Source organism: Lepidochelys kempii, chromosome 1 (genome assembly GCF_965140285.1).
Source record: "Lepidochelys kempii isolate rLepKem1 chromosome 1, rLepKem1.hap1, whole genome shotgun sequence".
NCBI classification, from domain to species: Eukaryota; Metazoa; Chordata; order Testudines; family Cheloniidae; genus Lepidochelys; species Lepidochelys kempii.
The window spans coordinates 291838906-291864631 of record NC_136380.1 but is presented as its reverse complement, the minus strand read 5'-3'; the positions used below and the strand labels follow the sequence as shown (position 1 = coordinate 291864631).

At 41.9% G+C, this 25726-nt stretch overlaps 1 protein-coding gene across 3 annotated transcripts in view; it reads right to left on the bottom strand.

Moving 5' to 3' along the window:
* PPM1H (protein phosphatase, Mg2+/Mn2+ dependent 1H) overlaps positions 1-25726 on the bottom strand; it is a 224873-nt gene that overhangs the window by 99312 nt on the left and 99835 nt on the right. For 2 of the 3 annotated variants that reach the window (XM_073327913.2, XM_073327914.2), the window contains exons 2-3: positions 20588-20756; positions 4818-5162 (exon numbers count right to left, since the gene is read on the bottom strand). In XM_073327913.2, the coding sequence (XP_073184014.1) occupies positions 4818-5162; positions 20588-20756 (514 nt within the window). Of the gene's footprint in view, positions 1-4817; positions 5163-7361; positions 8508-20587; positions 20757-25726 lie in introns of those variants that run through there. The other variant, XM_073327915.2, reaches the window with a different exon arrangement.

Here is a 25726-nt window from a genome sequence, read left to right as displayed (position 1 = left end):
TCATGAGATAATGTTACTGTTGAAATTAGAATCTCAAGCTGAAGTTATCTCTGCTTAAAAAAGAGGGAGGGGGGCTTCTGGCAGACACTTTCCATTAGGGCTCCTCAGCTCTGGATCTCATTGCCATTTTGCTCCAAAACAGTCCTGTTAATCTATTAATCTCCAGGAAACACGGCAAAGCCCATTTATTTGTTCAGGGTTTGGGGAGGGCTGCAGAGAGGGGTGGACAAGGATCTTTCTAGGGTTGGGTATTTTTGCATTTTCACTTTGACATATTAGGCAGCTGATGCTTCTCTTGTGTGGGGGGTTTGCAATTTAAAGTGTTTAAACCTCCAGAGCCTGGGATACCATCTATTTTTGTAATCAAAACTTAAAAACTTAAAAAATAAAAAAATTGATTTTTGTTTGTAGTATAGATGGGACAAAAGTGTTTTAAGAATCATCATAGGGATGCTGTTTACAGTTTAGGTTGCATTGTCTGAACCACAGTGCTACAGGAAAAGCTGTTAGAATACATACTCACTTACCCAAGCCAGACAACCATGAGCTAATACTGTCAGAGTTGTAGTGTAGATTGATCACAGTATAGAATCATAGAAGATCAGGGTTGAAAGGGACCTAAGGAGGTCATCTAGTCCAACCCCCTGCTCAAAGCAGGACCAGTCCCCAACTAACTATAAGATATAAGTATAAGACTGCTGAAAGTGTATTTGTTAATTCATTGCCATGGCCTACCCAATGTGCCTCACGTTCCAAAAAAGGGAAGGCCAAGCAATGCTAATCATGGCCTTCAAAAGAACAAGCAATCTTTCCTCTTTGTGCAACAACTCGATCCTGAGTAGAAGTTTAAAACAGAGTAGCGATACCTATTCTCCCCCCCAACTTGAGATCCATTAGTAAGACTCAGAGAAGTAGGGCTTGTAAATAAGTTTGATCTTGACCCAATTATACATGGTTGTAAACAACATAAAAAGCAAATGAATCCATATGTGATATCAAGCAGATGCAAGTCGCTCTGTACAGACCATCCAGAAAGTAATGTCCTGTTTCAATACAGGTCCCAGGCTTCTCAGTCTGTTTAACTCAAAAGAAACAGGTATTTATTTCATCTACATTAGAAGTGTCGAGGACTCGAACCCCCGACGGCACGGTTCGTTGTCTGACCGGAGAGAGACAGGCAACAACAGCAAGGTCCGAATTCAAAGCTCTTTACTGAAGAGTGCGCACAACAGTAGAGAGCAGCCCATCTCCAAAGAGAACCAGCAGCCTCTAAGTAAAACTAATAGGTTTGATGAAGGGCTGAGGTAACTGTCTTGGAATTTGAACTTGTGGCTCCAGAAGTGATGCTAAAAAAGCCCGATATTCTGAAATATAATGCTTACATCACCAAGTCAACCCTCTTCTTGTTTTGTCAGTTATTTAAACAATGGATTCTTTCAAGTGTTTCCACCATTCAAAACAGCAGAAACACGAGGACATTCTCATCTCTCAAGATCTGCACCATTTTGATCTGAAAATTTCACAAGAACAGTTTACTAGATTTCATCTACACTGAATACACATCTTAGTCCTGATTTTGAATCTCAAGTTGAATCCAAACCTGGTTCTGGATTTGAACACCACCTCTTCAGCCCATCTGTTATTTTAGAAGTAAGACAGCTTTGTATCACTTAACTGTATCACAAACTAAGTTTCACCCCAATACAACAAAAACAAAAAGATATAAACTAAGTCATGACCTGAGAGCAGGATAACTGGGGGTGAGGATATACTTTTCAGATGGGAGTGTACTCTGTGTGGCACTTTTTCTACATAAGGCTGAGTGTGGAGTGGAAGCTTTTTCCTTTAGTCTCTTCAAAACAAAAAAAGAAAGAAGAGGTAGATGGCTCACCTGTGATGCACAAAGCTATGCATACACACCCAACAGATGAAATTCAAATAAGCCCCCTTTTGTTCAGTTCAGCGAGCTGAGTTTGATGGAGTTGAGTTTGATGAAATTATCTGAGTAGCTTAATATAGAAGAACACTTGGAAATACCCTTCCAGCTCCCCAGGACATGGCCTATAAACTACTCAGGGTTTGTCCAGACTACTGCTTTGGGTTGTATTGTAACAGATTTTCCATTAACTCAAGTTAACAAATGTAATTGTAAATGCTAACAATGGACACCCAACTGAGTGTGGCCTGGAATAAACATTTGTGATTCCAGGTTACAACATGGAAATAAATTAACACAAGCTACAACATAACCAAACATTGTAGTCTAGAAAAAAAAAAAAAAACAGACAGGAGAGTGGTTAGTAGTTTAAATATCTAAGTAGGGTAACAGCCTTCCATGGAAGATAAACAGAGTGCCATGTAGTTTACTGTGTGTGGGTCTATTAGAGTGAGCACTCTCTAGAAGAAATCATATTTGACAGACACTGGAATTATTAATTGAGTTATGACTAAAAGGGAGTTACATTGAGTCTGACACTTCAGGCAAGAAAGGGAAGACCTAATTAGCATTTGAAAGAGGCTGGGCAGAAAGACGTAATGGTACACAACACTCCAGGAGAAGAGAGGAGTTGAAGGCCTTCTGTTAGGCAGTACCTGAAGGAATGTGCAAAGAGGGTTATATGTACCTACCCAACACTTTATCCAGGTTCAAAGGGTTCCTGTGAAGTGCTGTATTGCAGGAAAGAAAACCGAGAAGCGTGCCTGCCTACTTTAGGAATGCTGGTTTTTGTTAAACATTGGGTACAATGATACATTGTGCTAGTAAGGAACCCATGTAAATAAGCTAACTCAAATGGGTTGGACTAGCATAAAACCAAAATATGGATGAGGTACTAATAAAGAATGACTACAGTGATATCAAGGAGGCTCACACTTATTTCAGAGAGCACCAGGCGTATAAAGAAGGACAGAGTTAGAGAGGTGGGAGGAGTGTGTCAGCCTTAGAAATGCTGATGTTACATAACTCTCACACAGAGAGAGAGAAAGAAATAAATATTATTCTTTTGCTGAAACCCATTATAAGCACAAGATGTTACCCAGACTTTAGACTGGATATATTGTATTTACTCTTATTTTTTCCCTAATAAAACTGCCTTTTTTAGTTAGAATTGTTATTGTACTGGGGTAACCACTGAGAGCCATTCCTGGAGACAACAAGGAGAAGCAGAAGTGGGAATAAAAGGTCCCCAGCCTGCAACATTTGATCAAAGGCATGGGACAGGAGATGCTCATCTTGAATAAACCCTACCACGATGCCAGCTAGTGACAATGAGAGAGAAATTGCCATGATTTGTGTGCACAGTCCCTAGCACAATGGGGCCCAAATTTCAGGCAGGGCCCTCAGTGCTATACTAAGCCATGTGCATTTATTATGATGTTGTGGGGTATACTTCATAATGCTAATTTAAATATATTTGATTCTGTGCAACTTCTATCATTGTGTCATGTAATAGTAAAAAAAGATTTACAATAAAAATGTACAACGTATTTTACAGTGAATATTTTCAGTTGTACAGTAGTTTGCAAAGAGCTTTCTGATTCTTTGGGAAGAAAAGCACTACACAAAGAACTAATCATTGTAATTACTTGAGTGCAGAAATGAAACAGTTCTTTTCTGGAATAACTGCTGTAGTCTGCTAATTAGACGCATATACTAATTCACATATATGAGGAAAAACTATGATTGAGTCCTGCCTTTGTACTTCACCTTGAGAAGAAAATCTCTGGGAAATGCTTAGTTTAAACTTTTCTGCACAAAGAGGAAGCTTTTTTAAGACACGGAATAGCGTCAATAGGGCCTGATCCCACAAGCATTTATTATCAGGCATAGTCCTAACTGCTAGGAGCCATCTCAGGCTAGCAAGCACTATGCACAGTGGCAAGAGTTTGCAGAATCAGGCTCCGGTAGGGGATATCCATTGTGGGTGAATCCCTAGCCTCACTGAAGTCAAATGGAAATTTTGCCACTGACTTCAGTGGAGCCAGAATTTCACCCCAAGAATCCATGTGAGTAAAGCACAAATGAGTGGAGGGGTGAGACCCACCCCCGAAACAATGGGCCAGGGTACAGAGCTACTGTGCAGCCCCTATTCTAGCCTATGAGCAAAAACAACAGCCACTGCTCCTCCAGATGGGTGGGTACTGGGGCTCTTTCCCTGGTCTACCTGCAACCTGCCACAACATGGCCTCCTACATGAGCCCATGCAAGGCTGGTGCAGAAACCCTGCCTGTGGCATGAGGGGTATAGATGCCTCCTCCATGCAGCTCTTTTTTCCACACCTCCTATACAGGGCCAGAGGCCATCCCACTGCACCAGGGTCAAATTTCATCATTTTCTATTATGAAATATCCAGACTAGTGTAAATAATTTATCTCACCATTGAAAGCTCATATCTACTATTGTGGAGCAACGTAGCTTTCTACATAATACACCTCCCTTTTTTAAAAAACAGCTTCTAAAAGCCACGTCAGCAAGTTAGACAACAATGTGACCGGAAGAATGGTCCAGTGGTTAATGCAGCCGCCTGGGGCTTAGGAGACCTAGGTTTAATTATTTTTTCCTATGTAACTTTGGTAGGAGCCTCTTCGTGCGACGGCTCCCCATCTGTAAAGTGGGGATGACAGCACTGCCCCACTCCCAGTGGCATGGCAAGGATAAGCACATGAAAATTCTGAGGTGCTCAGATACTTTAGGACTGAGAGCCAGTAAATACACACCTAAGTCTAGACCAAACAAGTGAAAAGAAATTCATCTCCCCCAACCACATTACTCATTAAACTGAGTAACAAAATAGTCAACACCCCTGAAATATACCTACCATTTCCTTGAATGCGCTTTCAATAGCCCCAGTAACAAGGCTCTCATGTTGGATCTTCTTCTCTGTAAAGAAGCGTGTTGGAGGGGTGTTGGGTGAGCCCGGAGCCCCAACCCCGCCACGCAGGGAGGCTGCCCTGGTTAGAGTTCTGCTGTTAGCTACCATGCTTTCTGGCTCCTCTCCTAGGCAGGTTGGGGGAAGGACTGCAGAGTTCTTCAGGATCTCCACAATCTCCTGCAGCTGCTCCACAATATGGCGATGAAGCAGTTTGGAGGCTACAACAGCTGCCCCAGATCCAGCATGGCCGTCAAACAGTGACCAGTAGTACAAGCTGATGCCATCATTTTCCTGTTTATGAGAAAAAGAAAATGAAGATCACCACATACACAGTTATCAGTGACCCTAGCACCACTGACAGGTCAGCTACAGTAGATGAGGTATAACTAACTGTCCCATGATACAAAGAGTAGGTTTCTTTCTGGAAAGGAGAAATATGTCATGTCACTTGGCTTCCCCCCTCCTCCAAAAGGCTCATAAATTTACAGTTTTCAGCATACTACACCAAACATGCCCAGGAGGTACGACACCTCTGGGATAGGAGGCTAATTAAACATGCCACTCTATCTTTGCCTTCTCCCCCTTGTGAATGACAAATGGGCCACTTGCAGTGAGGCTAGATACTTTTGACATGGTCATTTATCCACTGTGAGGTTCCCAACGAGCTTTCTAATAGTAATAACTAGAGGGGAGCGAATAACTGACTTTTTGGTTGGCTGGCAGTTCAGAAAAATAATTTTAAAAATTCACTGTACGTGGTGGTCTAACGGAAGCCAGTATTTTTGGAATTTTTGGTAAATTGAAACATTGGAACAAAAATTGCTTTGGGTCAAACAAAATGTTTTATTTTTTTCATTTATGGGCATTTTAAACCACTTAAGAAATAAAAAGCAAAGGAAATGAAGGGCTGGACTCATAAAACCAAGGACGCGGCGGCTGTGGTAGTGGTGTCCCCCACCTTATGCCCAGCAGCCCAGGAGTCAGGCTACTGACTAGCACGTGGGAGACCCAGGTTCAATTCCCTGCCTAAGAGCAACTGCTAAGGCGGGGAAGGAGGAGGGATTCTTACCGGGGGCCTATCCTTGGGCCCTGCCAAAGGCTCCATCTTTCATATTGGCATCTGAAGAGTAGGTGCCTGATACATTTGAAGCCTTCATTGTCAACTAGATATAGGGAAACTACGTGGAGTCCACTTACAACTTCACTGTACTTGGGGATAACTACCAGCAATGGGACTGGGAAATAACTGTCTGCAGACTCAAGACGACAATACTATGTCTAATCACATTTGTAAAGTTCTCAGTCATAAGGGTTAGGAACTTACAGCCTGATTCACCACAGTATGACTCCAGTTTTATGGTAGCGCAACCACACTGGCATTAAATTAGAGTAATACATTGCTGGATTCAGGGGCTTAATATCTTTTCGTTTTGTAAGTGAAGCTTGAAACGTGTAGAAATTAATGCGTTAGGCCCCCTCACTCTCCAGGGAAGCCTCCGCAGATAACACCGGTAAATAAATTTTTCAAGCCCTGCCATATTTCATGATCTGAGCCACCCAAACCCCCACCACTGCCGTTTTAAAATGGCAAAGAGAAACTTGCTATACAAAGTGATCCAGTTAGTTTTAAACTAAAAGCAGGGTGAAAGGTCATTGAAATGACAATAAAAAGCACTGGATAGGTTTCCCTTATCTCTGCAAACATGGTAATGTTGCCTACGTATTTGGCTTCATCTCTATCTACAGCAGGAGCTCATGAGGTTTTTAAGCGTGTTTTTTCTGAAATCTCTTTTCCTTGTGTAAAAGTATGTTCTTCTGCTCCTGCCCCTGCTGGCTTTCCCAAATTATCTTGCTGAATAGCTGTACTCATGTGGTCTCTACTTCCCAGAAACACTTTTGAGTGTGTATCTCACTGGTCAGTGGGTGTTCAGTGTCCTCTTCTGAGTCTGTATCCATACAGGATATGGGTTTGTTACAGCTTTCAGTTTTGAAAGCCTGCCTCTTTAGCTTGAGACTTAGAGAATCTAGCTCCTAGTTTTGGAAGTCCCTGGTTCAATCCCTAGCACTGGACAAGATGATAACCACCACATAAGTGGGGACTCATGCAGGATTTGTACTGCAGTGGGCCTCATATGCTTGGGATGAGCTTCCTCCAATCAGAAGATGTACGTAACCCACTGGTCTGTGTCTGTTAAGCGTGCCCTTCTGTGTTAATCCACAGAGAATATAGGTGTGTTATAGCTCTCAGTTTAAGATCACACTTTCAGGTCTAAAGGTCCCTGGTGTATCAATCAGCATGGTGGCTGTCAAAGGTATCTGGAAACAGTGAAAGATTTTTTTAAATTGAAGTCAGAATGGAAGATCATTGCAGTAATAATGAGAACATCCTTGAGTTTCATCACTCAAGTGTGTCACACTGCCCCATTGCATTGTTTCATTCAAATGTAAGTTTTCAGTTCTCATTGTGGAGATAAACATATCAAATCTTACTTCTTTGCTGCTTCCATCAGGTTCCTGGTTTATAAGTTTACAATCTCTTTTTCTCTTTTGGTAAGGTAAAGACGTTGCTGGGCATGATCTGGCACATACCTTCATATCGCCACATCCCGCATCTTCTCTGCAAGTCACATGGCAGTAATATACATTTCCCAAATCTTTCTCTTTTTAAAAATGAATATGATAGAAAAATACAGCAATGAGAAATTTGTGCTCCTAAGTCATTTTGGCACTTCTGAAAAATCCCACCCTAAAATCACCACTCAGCACATGCTTAATATTAAGTCTCATTGAAGTCAACAGGACCTAAGCACCTGTGTATGTGTTTTGCTGACTCAGGGCTTAATTTAAATGGACAGACACCCACAGGCAAGATGATTATAGCAACAGACACTGTTGTGATAGAGATATACTTCATTCTGTCACACAGGACAAAAAATCCACCTCCACAACAAGGTAGCACAAGGTCTACACACAACTTAAGTCCCATAGGATTTGTGTTGCTTTGCTACACCAGGATGAATTTTTACCCAAAATGAGCAATGAGTCAAGGAGCACCAAGATGCAAAAAAGGCCATATGAAAAACAAAACTTAGATACCGTATATACTCGTTCATAAGCTGAATATTTTTGGTAAAAAGGTGATGCATCAAAGAGCAGGGGTCAGCTTATAAATGGGTATACACCACAATTTGATGATTTTAAAAACTCTATGAAATCATTTAATTGAATATCTAATACATTGTCATTTGTAAACAAAATGAGGGGCTCCATGCCTGCAGATGCTCCAGGTAAACAAAATGTCCCAACCCGCCAGTGGCTTATCCTGACAGGCCGGGAGCCAAAGTTTGCTGACCCATTTATTGATGTCAGTACTGTAGCCTTTTAAAGTTGCAAAGGCTTTGTTTAGTGGACTAGATTGGCTTGAAAGGAACACTAAAAGAGCAGTAACTTGATCTCTTCATGCATTTCTACCAATGGACTTCATAAGACTCGAGCCAATATAAAAATATAATGTGCAGAATTGATGGAATCTCTAATAAAATTGAAATAGCCTGTTATCCTCACAGACATGCCAATCTACAGGGCTGCTTTGAAATAAACAAAGAATAATAATAATTTGACAGTGATAAAGCAGGTGACATTCCTGTATAAAATCCTACAAAAATCTATAACCACAATAATAAATCTATTTTCATACTGGTATTTAAAATGAATGGTGAAATCAAAAGAAAAAAGGTCTGCTTATCACGCAGCGTTCAAACTTAAAGTCGTTGTATATGCAGAAGCAAACAATAATTGCGCCGCTGCTCGTGAATTCTGTATCAATGAGAAGCAAGTAAGAAAATGGCGAAAAAATAAAACACTAAAAGACATGCCAAGAAGCAAGAAAAAATGTTCGAGGTGCACTTCATTTCCCGAGCTGGAGAAAGATCTCAATAATTGGGTTGTTGAATGTCGACAAAATGAGCACATTGTCACTAGAACTGGAATTTGTCTGCGTGCTCTACAAATGTCGAAAGATGACAAATACAAGTCAGTAAAGCCATCAATGTTTGTCGCATCAGCGGGTTGGTGTACTCGCTTCATGAACCGTCATAGTCTCTGTCTTCGTCAGAGCACAAAGATAGCGCAAAAGCTGCCGAGAGATCTGGAAGAAAAAAATTGAATCTTTCCAAAGGTTTATTACAGGGGTAGGCAACCTATGGCATGGGTGCTGAGGGCAGTATGTGAACTGATTTTCAGTGGCACGCACACTGCCCGGGTCCTGGCCACCGGTCTGGGGGCCTCTGCATTTTTATTTAAATTTTAAATGAAGTTTCTTAAACACTTTAAAAACCTTATTTACTTTACATACAAAAATAGTTTAGTTCTATATTATAGACTTATAGAAAGAGCCCTTCGAAAAATGTTAAAATGTATTACTGGCACGCTAAACCTTAAATTAGAGTGACTAAATGAAGACTCGGCACACCACCTCTGAAAGGTTGCCAACCCCTGGTTGATTATAAAATATCGAAAGGAATATGCATTTGAACGGTCACAAATAGGAAATATGGACGAAACACCAATGACATTCGATCTCCCGAGCAATAGAACGGTAACCAGTGTTAGTGAAAAAACAGTTTTAATTAAAACCACTGGCCACGAAAAAATCCATTTTACAGTGGTTTTATGGTGTTTGGCAAATGGATCAAAGCCCTCCTGTTATTTTTAAAAGAAAAACCTTACCTAAAAACATGAAATTTTCTGCTGGTGTCATTGTACGTGCACACAAAAAGGGATGGATGGATGAATGAAAGTGGGACTATTGAATGGCTGGGAAAAGTGTGGAATAAGAGACCAGGAGCACTTTTCAAGAAACCTGCTATGCTCATTTGGGACATGTTCAGGGCACACAAGACGGATGAAGTGAAAAATGTGGCCAAAAATATGAAAACTACTTTGGCTGTAATACTTGGAGGCTTAACTTCAGTTCTACAACCACTTGATGTCTGCCTGAACAAACCCTTTAAAAGACAGGCTACGCAAAACGTGGTCTGAATGGATGTGCTAAGGCATGGTGAAGTTGACAAAAGGCGGGAATCTTATGAAGCCCGAAATCAATCTGGTCGCCCAATGGATCAAGGACATGTGGGTGTCCATTCTCTCGGAAATGATAGAAAAATCATTTAGGAAATGCTGTATCAGCAATGCACTCGACGGGTCAGAAGAGGATGCCATATTTGATGATGACACAACAGAGGCTGATGATGAGAAGGAATCTGAGTCTGAAGACGACACGGCTGACATCTACGATGACAATGCAGGTGCAGCTGTGACTGAAGCTGAGTTTAATGAACTGTTTGGTGAATCAGAGACTGATTCAGACTTTGAAGGATTTTAAGACTTTTTAAAGTCTCATATTGTTCTAAGTTACTTGTTACATATTTGTTCAGTTATTACATATTGTTACATATTTGTTCAATTATTGTTATAAAAACAACAGGTTTTCTTGTTAGATTACATTAAAATAATTCTAGCAAAACTTTTGAGTTTCTTGCGACGCCAGCTTTTAAAATGTAGCAGGAGTTGGCAAACTTTGGCTCCCGGCCCGTCAGGGTAAGCCACTGGAGGGTCGGGACGTTTCGTTTACCTGGAGGGTTCACAGGCACGAAGTCCCTCAGCTCCCAGTGGCCGCGGTTTGCTGTTCCCAGACAATGGGAGCTTCAGGAAGTGGCGCCACTGGGAGCTGAGGGGCTCCGTGCCTGTGAACGCTCCAGGTAAACAAAACGTCCCGACCCGCCAGCGGCTTACCCTGATGGGCTGGGAGCCAAAGTTTGCCAACCCCTGAAATATTGGGTCAGCTTATGAAAGGGTCACACAGTTTTTACCATTTTTACTTATCCATCTTGGGGGGGGGTCGGCTTATAAACAAATGGGCTAATGAACAAGTATATACGCGGGTAATTTCTCAGAGATATGTCACAAATCAGAATGTCAAGAAAGGGCAGTCAATCTGAGCTACTACATCCTAATCCTAGCACAAAATCCCCTTTGCAATATCACGTTTACCCCATCACTGAAAATTCTTGCAATTCAAAATGCTAATGAGCTGTATTGCTGAAATTAACATTTCATTATTAACCTAATGTTGCTCTAATGACATGCATCTTTCAAGACATGAATTATAAAATGATTAAGTAAACCTCTCTCTATCTGATTACCTTCTCCAGAACTCAAGTAGTTGGTCCAATAAAAGATATTACCTCACCTACATTGTCTTTTTCTAACTATGACTTAACAAAACATGATGAGGGCCATACTTACAGAATGGGGGACTGCCTCCTGTAAAACAGTGACTGAAAAGGACGTACTGGTTAATAGTGGACACACAACCCAACATAAGCGCCCAGTGCAATGTTGTCACAAAAAGGATTAATGCAACCCTTTATGTATAAAGAGGGGAGAAGTGAGTAGGAGTAGAGAAGTGATATTACCTCTGTGTACAGCATTGATAAAACCCATACTGGAATACTGAATCCAGTTCCGGTGTCCACATTTTAAAAAAGGGATTTTTGAAAAACTGGAGAAGGTGCCAAAAGAGCCACAAAAACAATTATAGGGCTAGAGAAAATGCCATATAGTGAGACATCTGAAGAGCTCAATCTGTTTAGCTTATCGAAAAGAAGACAGAGAGGTGATTTGATTACAGTGTATAAGTATGTTCGGGGCGGGGTGGGGAGATATACTAAAGGGTTCTTTAATCTAGAGGAGAAAGGCATAACAAGAATACAAGGGTGGAAGCTGAAGCCATACAAATTAGAAATAAAAGGCATGCATTTTTATCATTCAGGGTGACTGACCACGGAAACAAACTATCAAGGGAGGTGATGGATTCTCCCAGCTCTTCATATCTTCAAATCAAGACCGGCTCCCTTTCTGAAAGATATACTTTAGCCAAATGCTACCTAGGCTTTTAGTCAAACCAAAGTTATGGGGTTCAGTAAAGGGGTAACTGGGCAACATTTAATGGTGTGTGATATACAGGAGGTCAGATTAGATGAGCTAATGGTCCCTTCTGGTCTTAAATTCTAGATATCTGTGAAAGCAGCATCCCATCCAATCTCATTAACTTGAAACATGGGGTGAAATTCAGGCATCTTTGGCTTCAGTGGGACCAAAATTTCACCCATGGCTTAGAATCACTCAAAGTTCACATGAGTGCTGATTGAAACAATTCTTTCAAAGCTGTTTTTCCATAGAACTATAATTTCCCATGAAGTACCATGGCCAGTGACCCCTAGCACAGATGCCCTACCCTCACAGAGAGAGGAGAAAGTGGTGCACCTTGGAAGATGCAGTCTGGCTAAAGAGCCCAGCCCACAGAGGAGAGCATAAGGCACCTTAACTACAACTCACATGAGACTAGGTGGCGCAATTTTTGAATACAAACACTTAGTTTTTCAGCTGAAATATTTTGGTTTTTGATATTCCAAAAAGTTTAGCGGGTTTTGTCAAACTTTTCAGCAGAAGGGCCTCCCCCAACATATTCTGACTAGCTCTAATTCACTCTTTAAGGAGAGGAAGTATTAACACCTATGAGCAAGATAGAAGTCATTAAGACCTGCACAGAGCTGTCCACAGCAGAGTGCATTTTGCCTCTCCCTGTTTGGCAGTTTCTGCTTACTGTAGTTCTCTCACTTTTTTGCGGGGGGGGGGGGGGGGCGCCATTTACTGGTGTGGTAACTCTTCGTCTTCAGTTACTGTAGGAAGGCTGTGGCAGCTCTCCTCCTCTGTCTGTTATAGTGGGAGGGTGCCAGGATGGGGCAGAGAGGAGAAGAGCTTCTGCCTCAGGTGATTTAGGAGCAGAGCTAGAAGTTCTGCCCCTGAGTCAGTTTCGCCGTTTAAGGAAGACCCTTGCTGGTCAGAGGGGATGCTATGCCAGCATGGCTCTCTGGTTCTGTCAGCAGTGCTTCTTCTGTAGAAGTAGTATTCTCTGGACAAGTGGCCCTCCCTGGATTAGGAAGGAAGCCTGAATGAGTCAGCGTACACACACACTTCCTCAGCCTTCCACTTGCTCGCTTATGCCCCTAATTCCTAACTTTACTACTCATTCCCTGTGCCCCAGCTGGGTGCATATTCACTGGGCTCTGCTTCAGGACAAGAGAGAGCAGGCTGCACTCCTGACACAGCTACGGCTCACACTCTCCCTCTCCTCCCTGTCACCCATAACTACGGGAAGAGGAAGGAATCCACAGACATGCCATCAGCAGGGCTACAAAACACATGGAATTAGCTCAGTTTCTTAAAGATCCTGCTCTTGGGGGCTGTTCCAGCCAAGAGCCTCAACTTCACCAGAGCAAGGAAGGGAACCAACTTCCTCTTAACCAGGAGGGCATGGATGGGGCCAGACATAGCTGCTCTAACCCTATCTCCCTAAGTTGCCCACGTGAGAGATCAATCACTGAGTTCCAGTACTGATTAGCCCCTGCATCCCCTGAGGCAACACAGCAGACCACGAGCCCCCTTTGCAGTATAATAAAGTATCAGACACCAGAAATCCCTGACAAACAAAATATTTTACTATGAAATGAATTTGGAATGATGAAGCTTATCCGTTCTAACTTGGCAGATAGCATGGGTCAGCGGAGGGGACACTGAACACTCGGGAGACCAGGCTTCCAGTCCCAGCCTGCCCCTGGTATGCCGTGGGACCCTGGGCAAGTCATCTCACCTTTCTGCACCTGTTTCCCCTTCCACACTTGTCTATCTTGTCTGTTTAGACTGTAAGCTCTACAGCGCAGAGACTCTCTCTCACTAGGTGTGTGAACAGGGGCCAGTATAATGGGGCCCTGATCTCATTTGGGGCCTCTAGGTGTTGCTGTAATGGAAGTACTGATAACTTCAAAGAATTCTATTAAACAAAATAATGTGTTTTAGTTTGGGGCTAGAGAAGACGTGGCACACATGGCTACCTAACTGGCAATCTTTCCTGAGAGGGGACAGGCAAGAAATCATGAGACTCTCAGATTCTCTTTTTTTTTAAAAAAAAAAAAAATTTAAAAAGGCTCCTTTTAAAGCAAGTATTTCTTTATTTTCAGCTTGTGATGCCTCTGAGAATATGCAAGTACAGGAAGAGGGATGGTCCAATGGGAAGGACATTGCCTGGGACTTGGAAGCCCAGGGTCCATTTTTTGCTCCACAAATTTTCCTTGGGACACTGGGCAAAACACTTCAGGTCGGTCTACACTGGCAAGTTTCTGCGCCACAAGTTATACCACTTCTATTAAAACGTTGGACTTAAACCGCTGATGCGTGTCCACACAGTGCCCCTTGTGACGCTGGAGCACATCCACATTAGCAGCTCTTAGAGCGGCAAAGACAGCAGTGCACTGGGACAGGCACAGCATCACATGATGCAGGTTTCCCAATCCCATTGTTCCATGGGCATCCTACTGCATTGCCAGCTGCTTTTCAACTGAAATGGGGGGGGGGTAGGAGGGAAGAGTGTGTGACAGGGAGTGTGTGCGTGTGTGTATGGAGGGGAGAGAGAGAGACAGTGTGTTTGGGTGGATAGAGAGTGTGTCAGCACGCTGTCTTGTAAGTTCAGACAGCAGCAGGAAGCAACCAGTCCTGAGGCAGGGGAAGAGGGGAACCCCCAACATCAGCCCCCACCGCTCTCCCTGGGCTCTCTGCACAGCTCCCCCCCATGCCTCTGTATTCAACAGCATAAGCATTCCTCTTTAATGGTTTGCTTTGTGTCCCGGAGCAGATCAGCACAGCACCCAGCGGCTGTCAGAAATGGTGCTTTGAAAGAGGAGGGGAGCATGTCTCCAGGGTAGCAGAGTTCAAAACAATGAGCAGAGCGGTTGCTTGAGGCATTATGGGACAGCTCCAGAGGCCAATTACAGTGCAGAAAGCAATCAAGTGTCTACACTGGCAATAGAGTGCTGGAGCCTCTGCGCAAATAGCCTTACGACTCTCGTCGAGGTGATTTTTTTGCAGCGCTGCAGCTGAGGAGTTTCTGCGCACAAAGTGGCTTGGCAGTGTGTTCCCGTCTGCAGTTTGAGCACCAAAAGCTACTTTACTGCCCAGAAACTTGCCAGTGTAGACAAGCCCTTACTCTCTTTGCCTCAGTTTCCCACCTGTAAAATGGGAATAATGGTAGTTCCCTACAATAGAGAGGTGTGAAGATCAAAATATTGAAGACTGTGAGACATCCAGACATTACGGTAATGAGGGCCAAAAAAATACTTTCTTCTGCTTGTACTAGTAAACTTTTGCTGCTGCTTAGTGACTTGGGTCACATGTTTTTTTATTTCAGCGGCAGTCACAAAGCAAAGATTTGAGTAGCCAGAATGGCTAGCCAGCTGGTTTTTGTGGCGGGATAGTGGAAGAGTGATGCACACAGTTCACAAACAATTTATTTCCCTGTGAAATTATCTTTTAAAAAAAAAAAAATCAACAGTTCAAACTGTCTCTTAATCCTGCCTCTCCCCCTCCACTTCTTGTTTGGCTGGTCAGAGTCCTTTGACTAGAAATTTAATCAATCAAAACATAGTAATAATAATATGAAAAAATCTAAAGTGTTTCTTTTTTAAATTTGGGAAGGATAGAGACCTCTGACTAGGCACCGGAGAGATGATTAAAAAAAAAAAAAAGCAGTCATCTCACCGCACTTAATCCCAAAATGCATTTCTAGTCTGCTGTGAGATGTAATCAGCTTCAGGCTCCTCTGCTACTGGACCTGGCTGAGAGCTAGGACAGCAGTCTCCTGGTTTTGTAATTATAAGAAATTAATTCTGACCTTTTAGCAGGCTTTAGATATGTGGCCTTTGTTTTTAACAAAGCAAAAGACAAAGAATCATGTGAGAGACTGCGTGTACGTGCACAATAAGAGCTTGAATCACTGACAAAAATCATACATACACAGCAATACAATTTGGGGTAAACTTTCAGGCAGGCTGGAAACTAGCCTCCCATTGCACATGAATGCAGGTGCAAATCTCAATAGTTACATATCCAACTATTTGATTAGCACCTGCAATCTCGTATGTTGTAATAGCTCCTGCAATTAATCATAAGGGCAAAAAATGCACCCAAATTTTTTCCAAATGCACCCTCAAATTGCCAGCTGGACCACTGAAAATATATACCTGTGGATCTAACAATAAACAGAAGTGGGCCAGTTGTCACCTTCACTAACCAAATGGTTGGGAAAACACCTCCTGATGTCACAAATGACATGCACAGTAGGCATTGTTGTGCAATGAACCTTAAGTCACACAAAAAATAGATACTTTTTGAAACTGGATATGCATGAATGACACTACAGTGTTAACCAATCAAAATTATTCTGCTTTAAGTTAATATTGTCTCATATTAGTCAATTATAAGTACTAACATTAAATCCTGCATTCTGACTGGTCAGCAACCATGGCAATATCCTAACACAATATAATAGGATGGAACTTGTTTTATTTACTTAAGTGTATCTAATATTGTCAGGGCACTCTCTCCTCCCCCCAGCTACTGACAATCCAAAACACAGAATTTAATGATATTTTAATATAGTTTCTAATATAATCTTTGCAAATTAAAACAAAATGTCCAATTTGGGATCAAACCTAATTAAGTCAATGGGAAAAATCTTATTTACTTGAGGATCAGGCTTTTGGATTCTTGTCTTCTGCTGCTTTTGTTATTTTGTTAGTTTTATTAAAAAAATAAAAATAAAAATGTTAATTTCCTTTTTCCAGGTTTCCTTGCTTTTTGTGGGCAAAAAAGTAGCCTTGCATCCCTTTCTTGCTTCACCTCCTCTGTATAGTCCCACCTTCCTCCTCTTCTTGGGAGGCTCTAACTTTACAGCTCAGCTTTGAGGAATCGGGTCCCAATCCTTTAAGCTGATGCACATAGGCAGCTTCCTGTCCCCATGCAGAACCCCACTGATTTCAATGGGGCTCCCCCATGTGGACAGACTCCCACACAGGTGCAAACAGCTTGCAGGATAAGGTTCCTAGTGCAGTGCTTCTTTTCCACCTCCAGCTGCAAAGGAAACTCTGCTGGAAACCACTTGGTGATACTGCAACAGATGGCAACTTCTCTTGAAAACTACGTTTCAGTATTGCTTGGCAGGCATCTCACACATCTCCAAGTAGCACTTAAATCGTTCTGGTTCGCGGGGGCTGGGGATTTCCAGTTACTTTGATCAAATGTTAAATGAAAAGGATTTTACAACTTCCAAATTTGGCTGCCATTTAAAAGTCATACAAGCGTCCCAGGGAATGTGAGAAAAACGGAAGATAGGAGAAGCAAGAAAAGGCATGTGAGCTTGCAGAGCATGTTCTGTCAAGTAGTAAAGAAATCTGAAGAAAAGAAAAACAGTATTAATAAATCAAAAGATTTCAAAATTTAATTTGCATTTTCTTTGTAATTGCTTTAACTATTTTAAACACCTTTTCCCTTAAACAATTATTTAATAAATCCTTTCCTTCTTCCCCTCGTCCTTCCTTTATTTACATGGAACCCTTTAATAATCACAGTAAGATTTCAGAGAGTGTGTCATTCTGGGCTATCCCTACTGAGTGGCTGCAGAACTCAGTTTTGGCCTTTTTCCTAACAACCCATGAAGTGAAATAACATCCCAGCAAGACACATGCATTGAAGTGTCTCATCTCTATTTCTACATACTAATGTGATGGAGAAGTGCCTGCATTTTACATAATCTTCCTCATATTAAAAAAAACCAAAATCCTATCATATTAAAAATACAGTATCCTTAGCACTGGGACAACACCAAAGACAGATACAGATAAAAGATCTGCTATGCTTTACATAATACAAATAATTAATAATAATAATAATAAAGATGTGACGTCTTGTCTTTTTTCATAGGTTCAGTCCAGCACACGCACAACTAGAAAAAAACTCTGCTAGCTGCTGGAGCAAGACTGCCCTCTAGTAGCAAAGTTTCTCTAGCCATGTGCTCCCTCTTTTGGGAAAATATTATATTTCCAATTTTAAATCTGCAAGCAGTAGTTAGATACATGACCGCAAGGTGCACTTCCCCATAGTGCTAGTACATGTTATAGCATCCTCTCGTGGTCTCTATTTAGCAAATATGGAGGTAAATCTATAGACAGGATATATCAAGAAAACATATTGAGGATGGGATAGCAAATAATACCGTAAATATTGTCATGCTATCAAAGACCAATCGTGCCTCATCTGGAATACTGCGTTTATTTGTGGTCTACCTCTTTCAAAAAGACAAATACAGCAGAAATTGAAGAGGCCCACACACAGGTAAACATTAGAATTATGGAAAGACTTCTGCGTGTAGGAAGATTGTAGAGCTTAGGACTGTTCACTTGAGAGAAGAAAGGGCATGAGAGCAGTATATTAAATAACAAATAGTATGGAAAAGGTAAACCTCAGATTCTATAAACCGTTTTTCATTACACGGGAACATGGGAACATTTAACTAGGCTGGCAGTCAGCAAGTTTAAAACTGATAAAATAGTTTTAAAACGTAATTAACTTGTGGAACTCTGTCATCATGGAGAAGATAATAATGAGAACATCTATTGACTAATGAGTTACATTTAGATCAAATTAAAAATCATGTAAACTAGGGATATAAAACCACTAACTGCTTTTGATTTGGAAAAACATATTCCCTTTGGGCAAACTATTACGGAAATAGACAAACATAAGGTTTTTACCTTCCTATGAAGCATCTGATTGTGGCAACAGTTGGAGACAAGAAACTAGATTAGTCGGAATATTAGTGTGATCTGGCATGATACTTCCTATGCTCCATGAACGTTGAAACAGTATATTAAGCAGGAAGACAAAAACAGATGCAACAGTTAACTGTATGTGTGTCAGATTAGCACTATACTGCAGGATACTAGCATGGTCTTCACTTGTTTTAAAATGAAATACCAAATGAGGTACACATGTGCAATTACTGTGACTGTGTGTACAAGTCATGCATTGCATGTTTACATGGCTATTATGATCAGTTGTGCATGCAAATACTGAATAGATTTGCTGAATCTCAGTGTTTGTTTGAACTAGTTCAATGCATACCTGAATGACTATTTTGCCTAGGCAATTGAAAGTTTAACTTGTTTAAACATCAGGACCTTGACAAAACCTGTAGAGGAGCTTGAGTAACATTTTAAAAAGAGCCTTATTACTATTTGGTGGCATCATTCTCTGCTGTCCTGGTGTCTTGAACAATTTCAAACTCACACTGATCAAATATAAAGATTCCTCTGTCCCAGTTTTCTTGGTTTTGGTTTTGATATTCAGACCTTCCCCCACCCCCTTGTACCTGTTCATACCCTCAGGGCTGAGACTGTGTCTTCTACTTGTTTGTACATATGTTTCTGTAATTGAGAAGTTCCACATATATTTATGGTGCCTTTAAAATAATAATCCTAGTTTGTGAAAGACTGAGTGAGAAATGAAGCTGAAAACATCATGGGGAAGATTGCTGATCTGACAGGCAAACACAAGCACCTAAATGGCACCAATGCATGCATTCTGTTACCGCCACATCACATTTCAGTGTCATGTAGTGTCTACCTACACATGCCACATACAGTATATTCTACAATGGCTAAGGCTATGATTATGCACCAGGGTTGGAGCTGTCAGCAGGCAGCTCTGCAGCTCTCAGATGCTGCTGGCAGCAGCTCCCAGGCGCTGGGCAGCAGGGGGATCCCGGAGCTCCTGAGGGTCCCCAAGAATTCCCACTGCCACTTGGCTCCCTGCAGCAGCCCAGCCATGGCAGGGGATCCCACAGCGTTTTAGCCTCAGTGGGTGGCGGTGGACCCCTCACAGCATTTCAGCCACGGCGGGCAGGGAGGAGACCCCAGAGCCCACAGCTGCTGTGGCTGCTGGACCCTCTTCCCTCTCCATTTTGAAAAGGATATTTTTAGTAAAAAATCATAGATAGGTCACAGGCTTCTGTGAATTTTTGTTTATTGCCCTTGACCTGTCCGTGATTTTTACTAAAAATAGCTGTGACAAAAATCTGAGCCTTAATAATGGCCAATCTCCCAATGATTGCAAGAAACCCTCTATTTGACAATTTATGTCAAAATCTGCCCACAGGAGAAATTTCTTCCATACCCAGTGCTATTAATGATTAGCTTACATCATGAAGTACATATATCCTTTTAACTCCTATTTATATATAAATATTGGAACTATGCATGATTAAGGACTATTTCTTTTATGAATCTTACTAAGCTCTCTCAATACTATCTTGTGGCAGTAAATGCCACTTGTTAAATATGTATTATAGTAAAAAAGTATTTCCTTTTATCTGTGTTAGATATGTTGCCTTTAAATTTTGCTTACATTCTCTTGGGCTTGTGTTATGAGAAACGATCGACAGGTCCACCCAATGGACCTTCTCTAGATCCTTCATTATTTTATATACCTCTAGCATGTCCCCTATCATTTTTTGTCTCTTCTCTAAATTAGAAAACCCTTTAAGTGAGAAACATTTTGCAGCATGTGAAATTCAAAATCCAAAAGTGGAGCTAAGTAAAACGAGTGAAGTTTTCTTTGATAAAGCAGAGCCAACTAGGCCACAGAGGGGTAACAAGAAAATCTTCAAAACTTAGCAAGAATTCTTGGGTTTTCCATTTGTCTTACACTGTCTACTTATGTTAGTTTGTATTTCTATTCAGACAGCAAGATTAGTGGAGACTACTTACTGAGTTTTCTTTCAGTTGTAGTCCTTCTCCATTTGGCAGTGAGGACCTTCGTTTGGTGGACGTGTTTTTGTTTGGTGTGGAATTAGTGCCTCCAGCTTTCTTCTTTACAAAAAGCACTTCACAACTTGCTTGGTCTTCATTGTGTGTGCTCTTCCCTGCATTTATTACCCTAGAAAAAACAAAAGGCATGTTAGTTTTAGCAAACCTCAGAAGCTTCTATCACTGTTTGCTAAATGACTTACCAAAAATCAAAGGAATGTGGCCAGAAGGTTTCTAAATACTCATAAGCTTAAAGTTTGAACTTTGACATTTATGGGCATAAGATTTATTTATGGGATTTTTCATAAACAAGCAAGCATTTGGAACAGTACAAATTGAAAAATGTAAATGAGCATTTCCACACAACTACATGAGCATTAATTAACTGAATCATTTCTATGATTTATCCATAGAAGGAAAACATAAATTTTAAACTAAAATTATACTGGACTGATTCCTGAGGAATGGGTGAGTCTGGTAATGTTTGTACTTCCCAGCTAAAATAAAAATTAAAAAAAAAAAGATTTATAATTGCTCTTTCAGTTTAATTCACATACCTACAATCACCCTCTAATAGCTATGGTTGATAATGGATAGGTCAGCTCCAGAAATCTACTCTGTCCAGTTCCTCTGAGTGGTACAAGCAGAACATATCTACCAGATAGAATGCTCTCTGTACCGATGGCTCAGAATGGAAGGAAGTGACAATTATAAAGCACTTACTCTTAAATTTAAAAAAAGAAACAGTAGGAGAGATAGTATGTGGGATGGAAACTTCAAAGTGGGGGCTCCTGTCTCTTGCTTTGACAGGCTGACAGAGGTTATTTGTAGTATGATGAAGTGAGCATAAGTATTTGATTTATTTCAGAAACTGGATGTCAGTTAATTAAGACAAAAGAACAAGCTCAAACCAACCTTAGATGAAGATTAATTATGCTTTGTTTCAATGTGTGTGTTTGTACTATATATGTTCAACAGACCTGGAAGGTGAGTGTGTACTGACCTGGAAGTATAATAGCCTCAGATATGTGAGGAACCTGTACAACATAGAATTAAGTCCCATTACAACAACGTTAAGTTATTTCCCTTTTGATTAAATGATTGTCTCCTTCCAAGAACACATTTTCTAACTCATCCCACCCTCTCTCCAAACCGTTAAGTCTCCTTGACAAATCATTGTTTGGAGGGAGAATACTCCTGTTACTGGAGTTTTGGGCAGATAGGGCTTTTATTTATTAAATAAATTCACATGGTTATCAGGAGTGTGCAAAGTACATGAACAACCTGGAAGCATCTCACAACCCATTTAATAAAATCAAACACACCTGATTCCTCGGTCGCTGATATTTTTACCCCACATACATACAAAAAGACCCACAGTCCACTATAGGCATCATCTTACCTATTCTTACCAGGTTATAAAGTTCCAAATTCTATGTCACTTTAAGATAAAAATTTTAAGATAAAAATATCCTTTTCCTCTTTTTGCTTTACTGTATATAAATGAGTATTTTTTTTTCTTTTAGTAAAAGCAACTCAGTTGTACCTTGAAAAACGACAGTCACCAACCATAACCATACTCGTGAATGAACAGATCTTTGAACAACACCAAATGTTACTATGCTGCAATCTGACATACAAGAATTTGTATGCAGTTAACATCTGTATGCATATTACCACTGGCTGTTTGCAAGGGTTTGTTGTACATAAACATCAACTGTCGATTAAACCATTTTGAGATACTTGCAAGTAAGGGATTGAAGAATGTGTAGTTTCAAGCTATCTGCCAGCAGTTTTGCAACTCTGATTAACTCTTATGCCCAATATTTGCCAAGATGGAGTTTAGATATTTGGGTATAATGGATTTCTGGTCTGAAGGCACATTGTTTTCTGGATGCATTTGGAAGGCAGCGGTGTGATTTGAAACCAACAGCAGTGAAAATACAAATAAATAAGCCAGCGGATAGTAATAATAAGCCAGGGTAAATAAGCCAGCGGATAGTAACTCCCTGATCGCGTGTGACTAATTAGCTGAAAGCATCACTGAGCTACAGAAACCCTAACTAAAAGTACTGTATTATGGCTTCTAAATATCTTCCTGTAGCTTAGCCAGGGCCACCCAGGGGATTCAGGGGGGCCTGGGGTCTTCGGCGGTGGGGGTCCTTCCGCTCCGGGTCTTCAGGGCACTTCGCCGAAGACCCGGAGCGGAGGTGGGTCCTTCACTCCGGGTGTGTTCGGCGGCACTGAAGGACACCCAGCCGCCAAAAACTCTCGTGGGGGCCCCTGAAAACTCTCATGGGGGCCTCTGCGGGGCCCGGGGCAAATTGCCCCACTTGCGCCGCGCACCCTCCCCCCTCCCGGTGGCCCTGAGCTTAGCCCATCACTTTCTCCTCAGCGTGGCTGGCAATGGTTTTCAAGCACCATTTAAGTCATGAACTTAAAAACTAAAGGAAAGGAAACATTAAAGCAACAAAGCTGAGCACACAGGCTGTTCTTTATTGTGAGAATACTATTAGCTGCACCTGTTTTGCATAGATCACAGAACTGCCCTAACTCTGTACTTAATGCTAGACTAAGAACTACTACTGTGAGAGACACTGTCCCTTTGGGGCCTGTTAGGTCATACACACACACACACAATACAATGTTATTTATAAAGCTGCTTTATCAAGCAAACCTCTCAAGGCACTGAATGATCCAAAAAGACTGAAAGAACACAGTGACCCAGTCGTAAGTAAACTGGTTTGGCAAGGCAATTACCATGAAACATCTGAAGCTTTGTACTTCACTAGTCTGATGTGCCCATGCGTGGAACTAGCTGGTAGAAAGGGACATGAACAAAGTATCCTGAAAGCGCTGGTCTGGCCATTTAACTCTTCTATGAAGGATTTCAATGCCTCTTTGGCCTCTTATTCTGGAAATTCTGATGGAACCTTGAAACATCAGAATGTAGCAGTTCTTTCCAGCAGAGGCATCAAATGCTGCAGCTTCCAGACAGCGAACATGGCTCCAACCTGATGCTGGGCCATGCCTGTACCCTCACACAAAAAGGCCTTGAACTTCTGCCACTTTTGGGAAAGGGATTCAGTGAAGGTCTATGCTCCCCCCGAAAGCTTGGGCTGCATTTGGAGCATATATTGTTAGCAATAAAAAATTGTGATGCTCAGCACAGTAACCGATAACTCCTTCCTGACAGCTTCAAGCAGCTTTGGGCGTTTTCTCCTGCTTGAAATCCTTTTCATCTGACAGTTTTAGCCCAATGTCAAACAAATACTTGGCCAAAGAGATGAGCCTTGCACTTTGTCTTTGAAGACAAAAGAAAATTGCTTTTGAATGTTGACATGCTCCCTTTGGAATTCATAAGTAACTGCTGGCTTAGAGTTGAGATAACAAAATATTTTAAAGATAGAAATCAGTGTTTTAAAGTTTTGCTCAATAACCCAAATTACTAGGATATGCAAAACATTGTCTTTAAAGTATTTAAACAAACTGTACATCATCTTTACAGACATAGGCTCCTTAGAAAACCTGAGCCTAAGGAATTTAATGAAATTCAATGGACATTGGGCACCCAACTCCCTTAGGCCTCTTTGAAAATCCCATCCATATTTACTAAAGGTCCAGATCATAACTAGCCCTGAGCTGATGGTGCACAAGCAGGTATAGACGCTACCAATGTACATGCTCCTCTCCCCTCTGACTTCCAAAGGGGGTGGTGAGTCTGCCTCTCTCCTCACACTATAGAGCAGGAGTGGGCAAACTACGGCCTGCGGGCCAGATCCGGCCCCTCAGGGCTTTGGGTCTGGCCTGCAGGATTGCCAGCCCCGGGGTGCAGTGGGGATAAGGCAGCCTCCCTGCCCGCCCTGGCCCTGCGTCACTCCCAGGAGGAGCCAGTACCACGTCCCTGCAGTCCCTGGGGGAAGGGAAGGCAGAGGACTCTGAGCACTGCCCTCGCCTGCAGGTACCACCCCCCACAGCTCCCATTGGCCGGGAACGTGGTGCCCTAGGGACGTGGTGCTGGCTACTTCCGGGAGTGGTGCAGGGCCAGGGCAGGCATGCAGCCTGCCTTAGCCCCACTGCACACTGCTGCCACTCCGGAGCCACTCAAGGTAAGTGGCACTGGACTGGAGCCCGCACCCAAAACCCCTTCTGCTCCCTGCACCCAACCCCCTGACCTGAGCCCCCTAACCTCTGACCTGAGCCCCCTGCTGCACCCTGCACCCTTCCTGCACCCCAACCCCCTACCCTGAGCCCCCTCCCATACCCTGCACTCCCTCCCACATCCCAACGCCCTGCCCTGCATGCAATTTCCATACCCAGATGTGGCCCTCAGGCCACAAAGTTTGCCCACCCCTGCGATAGAGAATGGTGCTGGTATTTTTTCCCTCCACTTCCCGCTCCCAGGAAGCTGTGGCTTTAAAATCATAATATCACTCCAAAGGGTGGGGGCTTAATTGTGTTTTAGAAAGCAGGATACAATTAAAGAGCTTTATAGAACTCAATATACTTGTAAAAGTAAACAAAAAGACTTAAAGATGAGAGGAAATCCAACAAGATACATCAGCAAAACATCCAAGCTTCTTGCTTATACAACCGTAGTACATGAAACAGATAATATAAAGATGTATTGCTAAGTTTCAGAAAAGTTCCCTTCACCCTATTTAGAACAGAATAGGCTTTTTCCACAATGAAAGAGTACAAGGTTTCCTTCCGTTACCTGACACCAGTGTTTTATTTGTGCAACTATGTTTCAAGTTTCAGTGTGACTGCATTTTGCTCTACGACTGGAAAAAGAACAAATTTTGTTTTTACAGTGAAAGTTTGGCTTCCGATATTAGTCTAGTAGTTCCGACAGAAGTAAGTCCACATTGTGAACCAACTGGAGGCCACTCCACCATACACATCAACCTGCCAAGGACAAAACTGTGGGATGCAATGTGCAACAGAGACCCAAAATGAAGGCCACTAAAAATTATTAATGCTGGAAACTCAAAATGGCAAGGGATTCCTTCCCTTAGTGCAAACAATCCTATGATCAGTTTCATTTTTTAAAATTTTTGTTGTAATTAATTTTGAATAAAAAAAGGGAGGGGACACCGA